Source organism: Neodiprion lecontei, chromosome 4 (assembly GCF_021901455.1).
Source record: "Neodiprion lecontei isolate iyNeoLeco1 chromosome 4, iyNeoLeco1.1, whole genome shotgun sequence".
Taxonomy (NCBI): Eukaryota; Metazoa; Arthropoda; class Insecta; order Hymenoptera; family Diprionidae; genus Neodiprion; species Neodiprion lecontei.
In genome coordinates, this window is record NC_060263.1 from 4311868 (window position 1) to 4323922 (window position 12055).

At 43.8% G+C, this 12055-nt stretch overlaps 2 protein-coding genes across 7 annotated transcripts; both read right to left on the reverse strand.

Moving 5' to 3' along the window:
• Positions 1–962: 962 nt before the first annotated feature.
• LOC107227221 (fibrillin-1) lies at positions 963–8584 on the reverse strand. 6 transcript variants are annotated; one of them, XM_046737127.1, is made up of 13 exons: positions 8443–8584; positions 7791–8120; positions 7600–7696; positions 6360–7498; positions 6098–6273; positions 5868–6020; positions 5711–5797; positions 4524–4656; positions 3872–3971; positions 2243–3789; positions 1728–1888; positions 1475–1627; positions 963–1279 (listed from the first exon to the last, which is right to left on the reverse strand). In XM_046737127.1, the coding sequence occupies exons 2-13, from the start codon at positions 7898–7900 to the stop codon at positions 1221–1223; spliced, it is 3915 nt and encodes a 1304-aa protein (XP_046593083.1). In that variant the 5' UTR covers positions 7901–8120; positions 8443–8584; the 3' UTR covers positions 963–1220. The 6 variants fall into 6 exon arrangements, with proteins under 6 accessions (XP_046593083.1, XP_046593085.1, XP_046593084.1 ...); XM_046737129.1 differs by having other exon boundaries at positions 7791–8046; positions 8443–8576; XM_046737128.1 differs by having other exon boundaries at positions 7791–8116; positions 8443–8576.
• Positions 8585–8597: 13 nt separating this feature from the next.
• Positions 8598–11991, reverse strand: LOC107227281 (latent-transforming growth factor beta-binding protein 2). Its single transcript, XM_015668391.2, has 4 exons — positions 11755–11991; positions 10690–10768; positions 9685–10127; positions 8598–9207 (listed from the first exon to the last, which is right to left on the reverse strand). Exons 1-4 carry the CDS (start codon positions 11913–11915, stop codon positions 8736–8738), a joined length of 1155 nt encoding a protein of 384 aa, XP_015523877.1. The 5' UTR covers positions 11916–11991; the 3' UTR covers positions 8598–8735.
• Between the last annotated feature and the right edge of the window lie 64 nt (positions 11992–12055).

The following is a 12055-nucleotide window of genomic DNA, read 5'->3' on the forward strand; positions in this document are numbered from 1 at the left end:
GCTCTCCTGAGTGTGCTGGCAGCTTATCGCTTCCACCAGCGATGGTCAGCGACAACAAATGGAGACGCGGCGTTGCTTTTTATCGCGGTTGATGAGTAACGGCGACCGAAGCAATGTTAGAATTTCAAACTGTGCACGTGGCTGTTGTCGCTCTTGACGTAATAACTCAAATGTAGTTAAAAGCTTAATCCTAGTAGATCAGACCTCCGTAGAATCGTCTAACAGTCACACTGAATGAAATTAACCCCAAACGTTTTAAAAATCAAAACGAAAAATATCTGGCTATTGTTTAAGAATCGCAGAAAAAGCTCTCTCAGTTTTCCTAACCAAGCTGATTGTTTAAATATTGTAAAATTCACGCTAAGTGACCTATTAGGGTTAACTACCTTATTAGCGAAGTAATTTTTTTCGTCATTCAGTTTATGGCGGGTTATGATTTTCTCTTACAACCTCAGAAACTTGTTTGTAATTGATTCCATCTCGCCTGTTTTATGATTGACAAACAAATTTTTATATGTGAGGTCGTAGCTGTAGACTGACACAATTAATCTCTTGTGGTTTTTTTTTTGTTTTTTTATAACCAATACTTTTAAAATTTATAACCACTATAACATTTGACCTACAATTAGCATTTTCATTGCGTACCACGCAATTAAATTATGACAATATCTCCACACGGATAGATAAAATGGATGAGCGTAATAATCGTATTACGAATAATAAATTTTCCTCATGTGGTTTAAAAATTTTTCGTGCGCTTGATGATTCATGAGCACCGATCGGTCACTCGCGGAAACTTGAGTAATCGCAGTTATAATTAATTTCCGCAACTGGTGTACTTCAAACAAAATCAATGTACACAGGTCCAATTGAAAAATATATTCCTGCTACTAAGAAACGGAGCAATATAGCAACAATTGGTTTATCGTACAAGAATCTTTTACCATCAAAATAATAAAGTCTTTGCACCAAAAAAGCCCATGGCCACAATTTTATTCACGTAAGGAATTACTTCGATGTGATAATTTTACGAATAGTATATAAGACTGTCGACTACCATTCTTACACTTAATCATAAAACACATTGCGTCGCCATTTTCTGATCAGATTACAGCTGTTTCAAATTAGAATGTTCCACGTTAATATATTCGCACAATGAAATATAGAACGAGGCATAAATAAATGAGTTTCAATAATTCGTTAGAGAAAATAATTTAAATTTACGTATCCTCCGAGATATTTTCCGAGCTATTATACTGTATACACTGTGTTGATTCACCTGAAAGAAAAAAAATAAATTTAACAGTTGTAATATAGAAGGTGAAGGACTTGATTTATAGACAAAAAAATTCCACCGATGGAAAAGGTCAATTGTAGGTTTGGCACACAGTTAATTAATTGGTACTACTTTACCTGGTGCCTGTCCGAGTAAACTTTTCAACTATTCAATCATTCCTTGCATCGGAAAACTTACTTTTCATCATGTGCCTCGATTTCCATTTTCTTCTCGTAACGTATGCGCCACAAACAACGGTAGCGATTATTAAAACTCCAATTCCAGCTCCTATTGCGCTATTGTGCGTTTTCAAAAAGTTTCGATGAGCGGTGACAACGTTGCACGATGAATCTGAAAGCACGACAAACAAATGATTTTATCAATTATGACCAACGGTTCACGGAAGCAAAAGAACAGAGGATCTTACTAAAGGCATGTTGATCTGCCTTACCTATGGATATGAAGTGATAAACCGTGTTCGCGGAAGCTTTCGTCGAGTTGATTGTCATGTTGACAAGCTGGCTAGAACATTCCGATCGACAAGATGGTACGCCCCACTCATTTCCAAGACTTTCATTCGTGAGCGTGGTTCCATTAAATTCCGGAAGCTTGCTAAAAATATTCCAAAAATGCATTAAATTATAATTTCTGCAGTTTGTAATTTCGTGCATACGTATACGCGTGATGATGGAATGTGAATGGATGGGCCTCCCGGATGAAAACAATTCTCTCTAATGATATTCTGAAAGCTGAGTTCATCAACATCGGAAGATTAAAGCTAGAGCTTCCTGCCAGAAATAATAAACAGCGATATCAGGCAGATGTTACTGTTTTGGAGTCAGATTTTTCTTTGCTAACAATTCAGAATTCTAATCATGTGAGCTTCTCATAAAAAAACATCCGATCAACGTAAAATTGAAAGAAAAATATAGTGCCCAGGATACAAATAAGGAATCGCACTATCACCTCGTTGCTTGAACAGAGTTGCCGTGAGCTTGCACAGCGATGACACACAACAACGGCTGATCGCAAGAACTTCCTGCCCATCCAAAAGAGCATAGACATGACGCATCGCGAGCGCACGTGCCATGGATACAGCGTGGCTGGCAGGTGAGTCGACATATTCCAGGGTCCTTTTCGTCCTTGACAAAAGGAGCTTGGCAGTCGCACTGACCTGGAGCGACGCAGGAGCCATTAACGCACTTTTCACATACAGGCTGACAGACGTTCGACTCCACTTCGGACTTCTCATATCCCTCGAGGCATTCGCATCTCTCAGGACTCTCGCAAATCCCGTTGACACAGGGCTTCGTGCACACGGGCTGACAGTCTTTAGTGGCATTATCGAGCTTAAGCCCGGTGCCGCAGGCGCAGACACCAGGTCCGATACAGACGCCGAAAGCACAGGGCGGCTCGCACCGCGGTTCGCAGCTGAAGACGTCGTCCGGGGATCGCTGGAAGCCCTCTTTACACTCGCACACGTCAGGTGCTACGCACCATCCGTTGACGCAGGGCCGCTCGCAGACGGGCTCGCACCGGCCGTCCTGGGTCTCGTTGAATCCCGGATCGCATCGGCAGACATCGGGCTCTGCGCAGAAGCCGTTTTCGCAGTTCCTTGCGCAGACCGGTTCGCAGGTACGATTGGCTAGGCGATAGCCTGCGCGACATGCGCAGACTCCGGGAGCTACGCAGGTGCCGAGGAAGCACCCCTGCTCGCAGACCGGCTCGCAGACGGACTCGTTTACGCTGCGTTGGAAGAGCTGGAAGCCATCTTTGCAGGGGATGCAGACGTCGGGAGCGACGCAACGCGTTTCGCAGGGAATTCTGCAGGCTGGAACGCACTCGTCGTCCTCGTTCTTCTCGAAGCCCGGATTGCACTTGCAGATGTCAGGCGCCGCGCACCATCCGTTGTTGCAGGGGAAACCGCAGACCGGTTTGCACGTGTGACCGTCCTGACCAAGCTCGAAGCCCTCGTTACAGGTGCACTTTTCTGGTGCGGTGCAGTTCCCAAAGATGCAAGTTTTGCTGCAACGTGGCTCGCAGGTGAAGGCGTTCAGTCGCGACGGTTCGAAGCCGTCGTCGCAGCCGCAGACTTCGGCATCAACGCACTTTCCGTTTACGCAGTCGTGGCTGCATGTCGGAAGACACTTGTTATCATCGCTCATCGCGTAACCGAAGTGGCAGATGCATTTGTTAGGTTTGATGCACCACCCGTTTTCGCAACCGGAAGGACACTTCGGAAAGCAAGTCATCGTCTCAGCGTTGTACTCGAAGCCCTCGTCGCAGGTGCAGGTGTTTGGAGCGGTGCACTTTCCGAAAATGCAGGGTTTCTCGCATATCGGACTGCATCCTGATAGATCGTTAAGCTTTGTGTAGCCTTTGTTGCACTCGCACATGAAGGGCTGGGCGCAGTTGCCGTTCTTGCATCCCAATGAACAGTGTGGCATGCAGCTACCATGCACATTGTCGTAACCAAAGCAGCATATATCTACGATTGACCACGACGTGTAGTACTGCAAAACGATGGAAAATGTCAGGCGGAAATAAAATCGCAGAGTGATCGTGCGGAAAGAGAAGCGATCGTCGTATTCCTACCTCGATTTTCCAGTTGGTACGCCATCTCGGTGGGTGGAAAAATTCCAGTCGTCTATTTTGATAATAGTCATGGTATGGAACGTAACGAGATTTCCTAGAACTGAGCCAAGTTTGTTTGGATTTGAAATTTGAAACATTTTTTTAAGCCAATTTCTATTTTTCTTACTTATTGAGATTTTTCATCAATGATAATCATCTTGGATGAAGTATAATCATGACAGTAATGCAAATAACCGCAAGTAGCGAAAATCGTAACGATTTCTATAATTTTGAAAATCTAACTTTTATCCGTCTATGTCGTGGATTGTTACTAGGAACACAGAACCTGAATTGAAAATTTGAAAAATTAAACTATTCGTACGTTTATGATAATGCTTACAAATGCAGATCATTGTTTTTGTTTTAAATAATAACTTTTTCTCGACTTTCCGTCACAGTTTTGTTTCATCCACGGTAATTTATATTGAGAAAAAAAATTAGACAGCAAGACAAGAAGAAAAAAAAAAAAACGTCACTTCGAAATGTCAGCCACGTGCGTGAGACTTCAACTCTCTGTAATCTAATTTTTTTTCTTATCAATCATGCAGAATTTGGCTCGGTCAGGATTTAATTAATATTGAAGGAAATTGACAATCCGTGAAATATATCTTACCTTACACTCTTTTTGCACACAGCTTGAGGACTTCCATGCAAAGCGGTTGATTGCGACGTTGAAAAGACGATAAACTGTATCGCGATCGACAGTATAATTGGAAACGTCAGCATTGTAATTCTCTCTTGCCAAGCTACCGTTTGCAGCAATCAGTTTGGAATGAAAGTAAAAAAGTAAAACCGACAATTCTAACTGTGGAGCCGGTGTTATCTCTCCCACTTGCATTTGAACGGTCATATCAAGTGAAGCGGACGCAGCGTTTTTCCACTGCGGTGAATACAATGCATAATAACGGAAAGAACTGCAGCTAATTAAAGCTTCGAATTTTACGTAGGTGTTTGTGTCATAATTGACTTCTCCACTGACGGTTCTCTACTTAAGAACCAGCTTCGCTACACTAGAAAATTTAACCTTTATACCTAGTAGGTCACACCGCGGTAAAATCGCATACCAGTCACAGTGGGTGAAGTTCACCCCAAACGTGATATTTTGCTTCAAAGATGAGTTCTAAACATTTAAAAAAAAAACATATCTAAGTTTGTTTAAGGATCGCGGAAAAAGCTCTCTCAGTTCTCCTAACCAAAATTGAATGTTTAAATATTGTAAAATACCGGCAAAGTAAAAGAAAGTGCCAAAAGTGTCGAAAAAAAGTCTTTATTTCGCATGAAGAATGGAGCCACGGTACTCATTTCCCCAACTGACTGACTCTACGAGCAGTTTGAAAAATGTTTTGAGTAAAATTCGCCCCGAGTGACCTGTTAGGGTTAATGTTGTTTGTCGAAGCATACTCACTTTTCAGTACAGAAGTAGTTTCTGGAGGTTTAAAATTTTCGGTACTTACAAAAGCTGTGACGCTTAACTGCGGAACAAAGAGTGCACAGCAGTAGCTTCTGTTCTAGATTATTCAGACTACAAAGAGCACGCAGCAAACGTTTGTTTAATCAGTAATAAAGGATATGTCTCTGATAACGCTTGGATAATGGTTGTTTACGCGTATTTATTAAATACAGCCTAGCAGATATCACTCCTGTCGTCCTATGTGATGCGCTTCTTGTCGACATTGTTACTACTACAACATCTCACTTCCCTAAACAACAATCGGCTATATTTTTTCTTTCAAAAGTACTTATCCATAATTATTGCATTATTAGATGATTATTCACGGAGAGTTGACGATATTCACGTACGATTGAGAGATGCTGTCGCATTCGTCCTCCGTTTCTTCCACGTATACGCATTCTTTGGAACCAGCCATGAAATCAGAGCGGAAAGAGCTAATGATGTTGTGACAAGATTACACGCAACGAAGAAAATACGACGCCAACTAAGTACAATTTTGCTTACGGTTACTCGGTGACTTTGGCTTCCGCTTTAACTTCGTTAAATATAGACCGTAGACGACCGCCGAGCACAGTATGATACCGATCACCCCGCCTATCACGCTGGCGTAAGTCTTGGAGATACTAGTCTGGGCCGAAACAACGTTGCACGGTGAATCTGTGCCAAATAAAATATCATCCACGTCCAAAATTCGATGCACCGTAAGATTTTCAGTCTATAATCACTTGACTCACCAAATAGGAAAAAGTACAGTACTTCTTTCCGCAAATGATCAGTAAAGTTGTCAACGCTGTTCTCAACCTCAGCGATGCACCGTTCGCTGCACGGTGGTCTCTCAAACGACGTTCCCGTCGAATTTTGATCGACATTTTGAACGGCATTGAGCGTCTCGTATTCATAGACGATTTGGCTGGCTCGAGGAATAGTTTTTTGTTTATTTCGAGTATGAACTAGCTTAGTATCGAAAATGCAGGACTGTCAATAACCAACTCTCACCTTTCTATTTTGAGGACCTCGTCCTCGATCGGTTGTCTGACAAAGCAGATAAGAGACTCCGCGCAGGATTGACCTCCCCATCCATCTCGGCATTGGCATCCTTGGGCGGTGCAGAAACCGTTGACGCACTCGGGAATACAGGCCTTGATACAGGTTCCGGGGTCGTTATAGTCCATGATGAAGCCAAAAGTGCACTGGCACTCTCCTGGAGCGATACAAGATCCATTGACGCACTTTTCGCAGAAAGCTTGACAGACGGTAGAGTTTTCATCATTGCCCTTGACAAAGCCCTGAAGACACTTGCAGATGCCGGGACTATCGCAGATTCCATTCACGCACTTGGGATCACAGGAGGGCACGCATCTAGACCCCTTCATAACGTGACCATCGATGCACTCGCAGACCTCAGGAGCGACGCACCTTCCTCGATGACACTCCTCCTCACAGACCGGCTCGCAAAGGTAATTGGATCGGGTGCTCAGCACGTATCCATCGATACACGAGCACGTGTCGGGTGCAATGCATGTCCCGAAAACGCAGGTCTGGTTGCAGACCGGAGTGCAGGTGGAATTCGATCCAGGAACTATGGCGTAGCCTGTGTCACAGGTGCAGACGTCGGTGGCGGTGCAGGAGCCGAAAACGCAGGGTGGATCGCAGGTTGGTTCACAGGCAAAAACGTCGTTCTGAGTTTTCCGGAAGCCGTCGTCACACCGACATGAATCCGGTGCAACGCAATGACCGTTTACGCAAGGTCGTTCGCATACCGGAAGGCACTCTGCGGTACCGTTCTTCTCGTAGCCTTCGTGGCAACTGCAGATTTCCGGTTCGACGCAGTAGCCGTTCTTGCACTCGAAGGAGCAGACTGGTTCGCAGTTGTGCCAGACGTCCGTTGGTCTGTAGCCGTCGTTGCAGGTGCAGACATCCGGTGCTGTGCAGCTTCCGAAATTGCAGGAGGATCGGCAGACCGGGTCGCACTTCTGACCGAAAAAATCCAGCTTGTAGTTCATATCACATTCGCACACTTCCGGCTTTACGCACTTTCCGTTCTCGCACGAACCCGAACACACTGGTATGCACACCTCGTTCACGTTGCTGTAACCCTCGCAGCATGCTGCCTCCGTTGAGTAGGTAGTGTGGTACTGAAAGTTGTGGAAATTATTGCAACCTTTTTTTCAGAGTAATACACAACTTCGAGATACAACTGCTTCGTCATTTTTCTAATACTTTGAGGTATCCTTACCTCCTGTCTGAAGTTCGTACGAACCCTGACGCGATAGCCTCGCAGTAGGTGTTGTCTGTACGTCTCTATGTATGGAACGTAGTGGGATTCGTTCTTACTGAAGAGAAACAGATACTGCACATTATACACTCGTTATCATATTTGTATAAAATCATGTGCCTCATTTACTTTTTAATTCATTATAATTTTACCTGATAGTCCGTATACATATCGCATCCCTATCACCCTTCAGTTTATCACCATCCACGATACATATCGTAAGAACTGCGATCACGATTGAGAAAATTACTCCAACTGTCATGTTGCTCAGTCTACTCTTCGAAGGTGGTAAGAAAACACCCGCATTCGTACTGCCACTCTCAGCGCAAAGAAGACCTTATCACTCCCACCAACAGTGGGGGATTCATAGTGTTCCATACATTCAGGAATCCGGATGTAGGCGTTGTTCTTGTAAGCAGATGGCGATTTATTGTTAGATCAGTTGCTCTGTTTTATAGGCGTTGAGATTTTCTTCAACCTTTCTTCAGTAAAGGAATATAACATGTGCATGTGTTATATTCTGTAATAGTTGAGTTTTACAAATATTATACATTAGGAGTTGATTAACTCGCATACGACACATGGAAAAACAATCACAAGTACTTCATTTAATGCATGAAATATGTAAAAACCATGCTGTTGATAAAATGTATCAATAGAATGGTCTGAACAGGATGATTCACTTACTTTCTTTGAACCATTCTTTTCATATAGATAAACAATGTGGTTTTCTTCTTCAAATTTGTGTATTCATTATAATTCGTTCGCTCTTCAGGTTTAGGTTACAACATATTTTTTACTTACTTGCAAAATTGTCCCAGAGTGCACTACGCAAGTGTTGGATAGAAGTGACCATAAGGGGCCGGACAGTACAGAAGCGTCACGGCGACTGATCTCGTTATCACATCACGTCAGACAAGCGTCTGCGAGTATAAACATATGCAGTGTGAATGACCAAGCACAGTGATAAAGAATTTATTAAGCAAACGATACAGCTGCGCCTTCAAGTTGTACAAAAAATTGCTCGAATCTCTTGGATTTACTCAAGATTTCGAGTAAACAATAAAATACATTATAAGAAAATAATCGAGCGCCCCCTAATGCCGGGGCACGCAACGCTGACGTCCCTTGACACTGCGGTCTTTGATGTAGCCAGGATTACAGATGCAGAAGTTTGGTCCAGAGCAGACACCGTTAGGACACCCACCGGGACAAGATGCGATGCAACGGCTTCGGGTCGGATCGGAAGTATCGAGGACGTAGCCTTGTTTACAAGTGCAGACGTTGGCTCCGGTGCACTCTCCGTTCAAGCAAGGATACTGGCAGGTACCGGAGCACTTCCCCGTCGCGGGATTGAGCACGAATCCGGAGTTGCATTCGCACCTGTTGTGCCCCACGCAGTAGCCGTTTGGACACCCACCTTCACACTCAGCGACGCATCTCCCGCTGGTGTCCCGAGTCATCCCCGGCCTGCATGTACACACTCCTGGAGACGTGCACTCACCGTTCAAGCAGCCATTGGGACAGTGCGCGATACAAGCCTCCGTTTCACCTGGTGGATTCACGTACCTGAAATGATTATAATTAGAGAACCAAGGTTGGCGTCGAAGGTAGAGCTCAGCTTTTGACGAATATTTGTATCAGTGCTGGGCCAGAGGAGGAGGGATTCAATAAACTGAATCAGGTTGGCACGAGTGGTTTTAATACTTGGACAACCGTTATCAGCCCTGCTCCAATGGAAGGGATAATGTACCCAACAGTCGGAAAAACTGCTTGAACGATATGGCAACGAGTGCGAATGACTTCTTCTGGATAGAACGGAGCAGTAATGGATATTTAGAACTTGAGCTACTGGATTCTGCTTCCGAATCTGTGTCTCGCATATAATTTTGACCTTTCGGACCTCGCACAGTAGGGTGGTTCATTTTTTAACAATTTTGTTTTTAAGGTGCCACTCGAAAAATTTGTGAAAGATACTGAAAAAACAAAAAGTTAAAAAACGAATCACCATATCGCACAGATACTTCAACCACCGTCTTCACCTACCCTGTGTAGCAGGTACAAACGCCAGGAGCGGTGCATTCGCCGTGAGGACAGCCGCCCTCGCAAGTGGGAACGCACTGGTTCAGGTCAGTCAGGGTGTAACCAGGTTTACATCGACATGTCCTTGGTGCGATGCAGTCGCCGTTGGTGCAGCCGCCGGGACAAACGGGTATGCACTGATCGTTTCCGTCGGATATGTAGCCGAGTTGGCAAATGCATTGTTCAGGAGAAAAGCAGTAGGCGTGGGGACGGCATGGCCGCGAACATACCGGCTTGCACACCCCGTTTTCAGCCGCCCAGCCCGGCTCGCAGGAGCAAATGTTCGGCCCCGTACATCGTCCACCCTCGCAGCCACGATCACAGTGAGCAATGCAGTTGTCCGATGTACCGTTTCGCACGAAACCCTCACAGCAGTCAACCAGCGTCACCCAGGGTTGATTGCCTTGCTGAAAAATGAATGGTGAAGTTGAATTTGATTTTAGAGCCTTTTCGAGCTTTCGTTTACTCACGAATTACGAGAACGGCCGAGGAATTAACCGATGATAAACTAAAATGCGTTTGATAATAATTTAAGCGCTGTTGATAGTATCGAAAATTGTTTAACAGTTTGAAAAACACGTCATTACTTGAATGTAGCAGTCTGATTACATCCTGACTGAATTTAGCTTTTCTTTTTCAATTTATTTGTCAGAGATACGCCGAACTTCTAACTGCGTTTTTGTTCTCATTAGGTAAAACGAGTGAATGAGTAACTGAGTGAACAATTGTTTAAAAATTGTTTTCCTTCTCTTATCTTGAGTTGACCTGCAGCGGTGGTTATCAAGACACTGGAGTAAACATAGAATTGTGGAAAAATACAAGTATCTGATGTTATAGAAAATTATGAATTATTTTAACGATCAGAGTAATTCGGTATGTTTTATTTCTCCTAGTTATATTGGAATCCGGTTTTCGATTAGAATCAAACAGGGCGTCAAATTTCGTTTCCAACCATGTTTCAGCTCTTACCGGGGAAGGATACCTCGGCAATGGGGATACCGGGCGACTTGTTGTATTTGTTCCGTTAAGAGCTACCCAATGACTGTACCTGCGGGAAGAAAATCTTCGTTTATTTCACGAACTTATCACTAGATAATTACATGCCGTTGAATTTGAAGCAAGCCAGAAGAATCATAGCGTCGGAATTGTGAGCGATTGAGATTAAAAGTAGTACAAACGGAGAGATTTTCGATACTAACAGAACTTTAGTCACATTTAGAACGTATTTCTCTCACTGTGTTTCTACCACATTTCGAAAATAGTAAAGGTTTCATCGGAAGATTCGCAAACAATGTCTGTAAAACTGGACTTTTCCTAACTTTCATTTTGAACTGAGAAAAAATGTTTTGCGACGCGTTGCTTCCATCAAACCTTGATTATATTCAAAATAGTTGTATGAGGCGAGCAACTCTTACAATTAGTGAGGCAGGGACTTTTTTTAACTGCTGAAAAGATGCGCACAATAAGGTTCTATTTGTAGTGAAAATTTGCAAATCGGTGTTAAAGTGAGCATAGATCTATTAATCTACAGCTAACCGGCGATCGATCAATCGATCGTTTGAGTTGAGCAAAATATTACCGAGTATATTTATAAACGTGACTACGCAGTGAGACTCCCTTCGCATTGCTAACGAGGACACGTCGATGAATTAGTCATAGGCTGAATCGGTGTGCACGGCGATGTAACGATCATCGAAACAAGTTTCATCGTCGCGTTACATCGGAATATTGCGAAACCAAAGACTATCTACACCGAAATTCACGATAGTCCCGAAGTGAATTTCTCCTCTGAATGAACCGATTTACCATTTCGAAAATAACATGTATTGCAAACTACGCTTCGATCACGATTTCGACATTGTCAGCCGATTCCGTATTTTCGTTGGGCCAAGGATCGGCACTTCTGTCAGCCTTCGTACGTCGAATACGTCGGCATTCTTCTGTTTCTCCGATGTCCAAAATCGAATTTGAAAAATCCCGGTTTTACGATCGGCTCTGTTTACGTTTAATAAATGCATATATATATATACTTACGGAACTCTCATGTAGCAAAGTCCGGTGTTGTTCGATGCTACCGAATTGGCAGAATTTATACCGCCGATTTTCCGCCCTCCGCTCGTTTTCACGCCCTGAACAGCAAGGGCTGAGGCGACGAGCGTCAGAAAGACGAAGCTCCATACGATCAGTCTTTGCATCTTGACTCGAGGAATGCTTACAACTTACTGACTCTGAGACGATGTACGCCGAGTGCGGCGCAATTGGATAAACAACCGGAGGTCACTCTCAGTGATTTTCAAACAGACAAGCAACCGATTTTGAGAGTCTCGCCTCGGAC

What these genes read in the sequence shown, in the direction of transcription:
- LOC107227221 (XM_046737127.1), bottom strand. Translation starts at nt 7,900, where the DNA reads ATGACAGTTGGAGTAATTTTCTCAATCGTGATCGCAGTTCTTACGATA. An exon ending in GTACCAACTGGAAAATCGAG is followed by an intron (nt 3,790 to 3,871) that starts GTAGGAATACGA and finishes ATCGTTTTGCAG; the next exon opens with TACTACACGTCGTGGTCAAT. An exon ending in TTATCACTTCATATCCATAG is followed by an intron (nt 1,628 to 1,727) that starts GTAAGGCAGATC and finishes TCGTGCTTTCAG; the next exon opens with ATTCATCGTGCAACGTTGTC.
- LOC107227281 (XM_015668391.2), bottom strand. Translation starts at nt 11,915, where the DNA reads ATGCAAAGACTGATCGTATGGAGCTTCGTCTTTCTGACGCTCGTCGCC. An exon ending in TGCCGAGGTATCCTTCCCCG is followed by an intron (nt 10,128 to 10,689) that starts GTAAGAGCTGAA and finishes TTCATTTTTCAG; the next exon opens with CAAGGCAATCAACCCTGGGT. An exon ending in GTTTGTACCTGCTACACAGG is followed by an intron (nt 9,208 to 9,684) that starts GTAGGTGAAGAC and finishes TAATCATTTCAG; the next exon opens with GTACGTGAATCCACCAGGTG.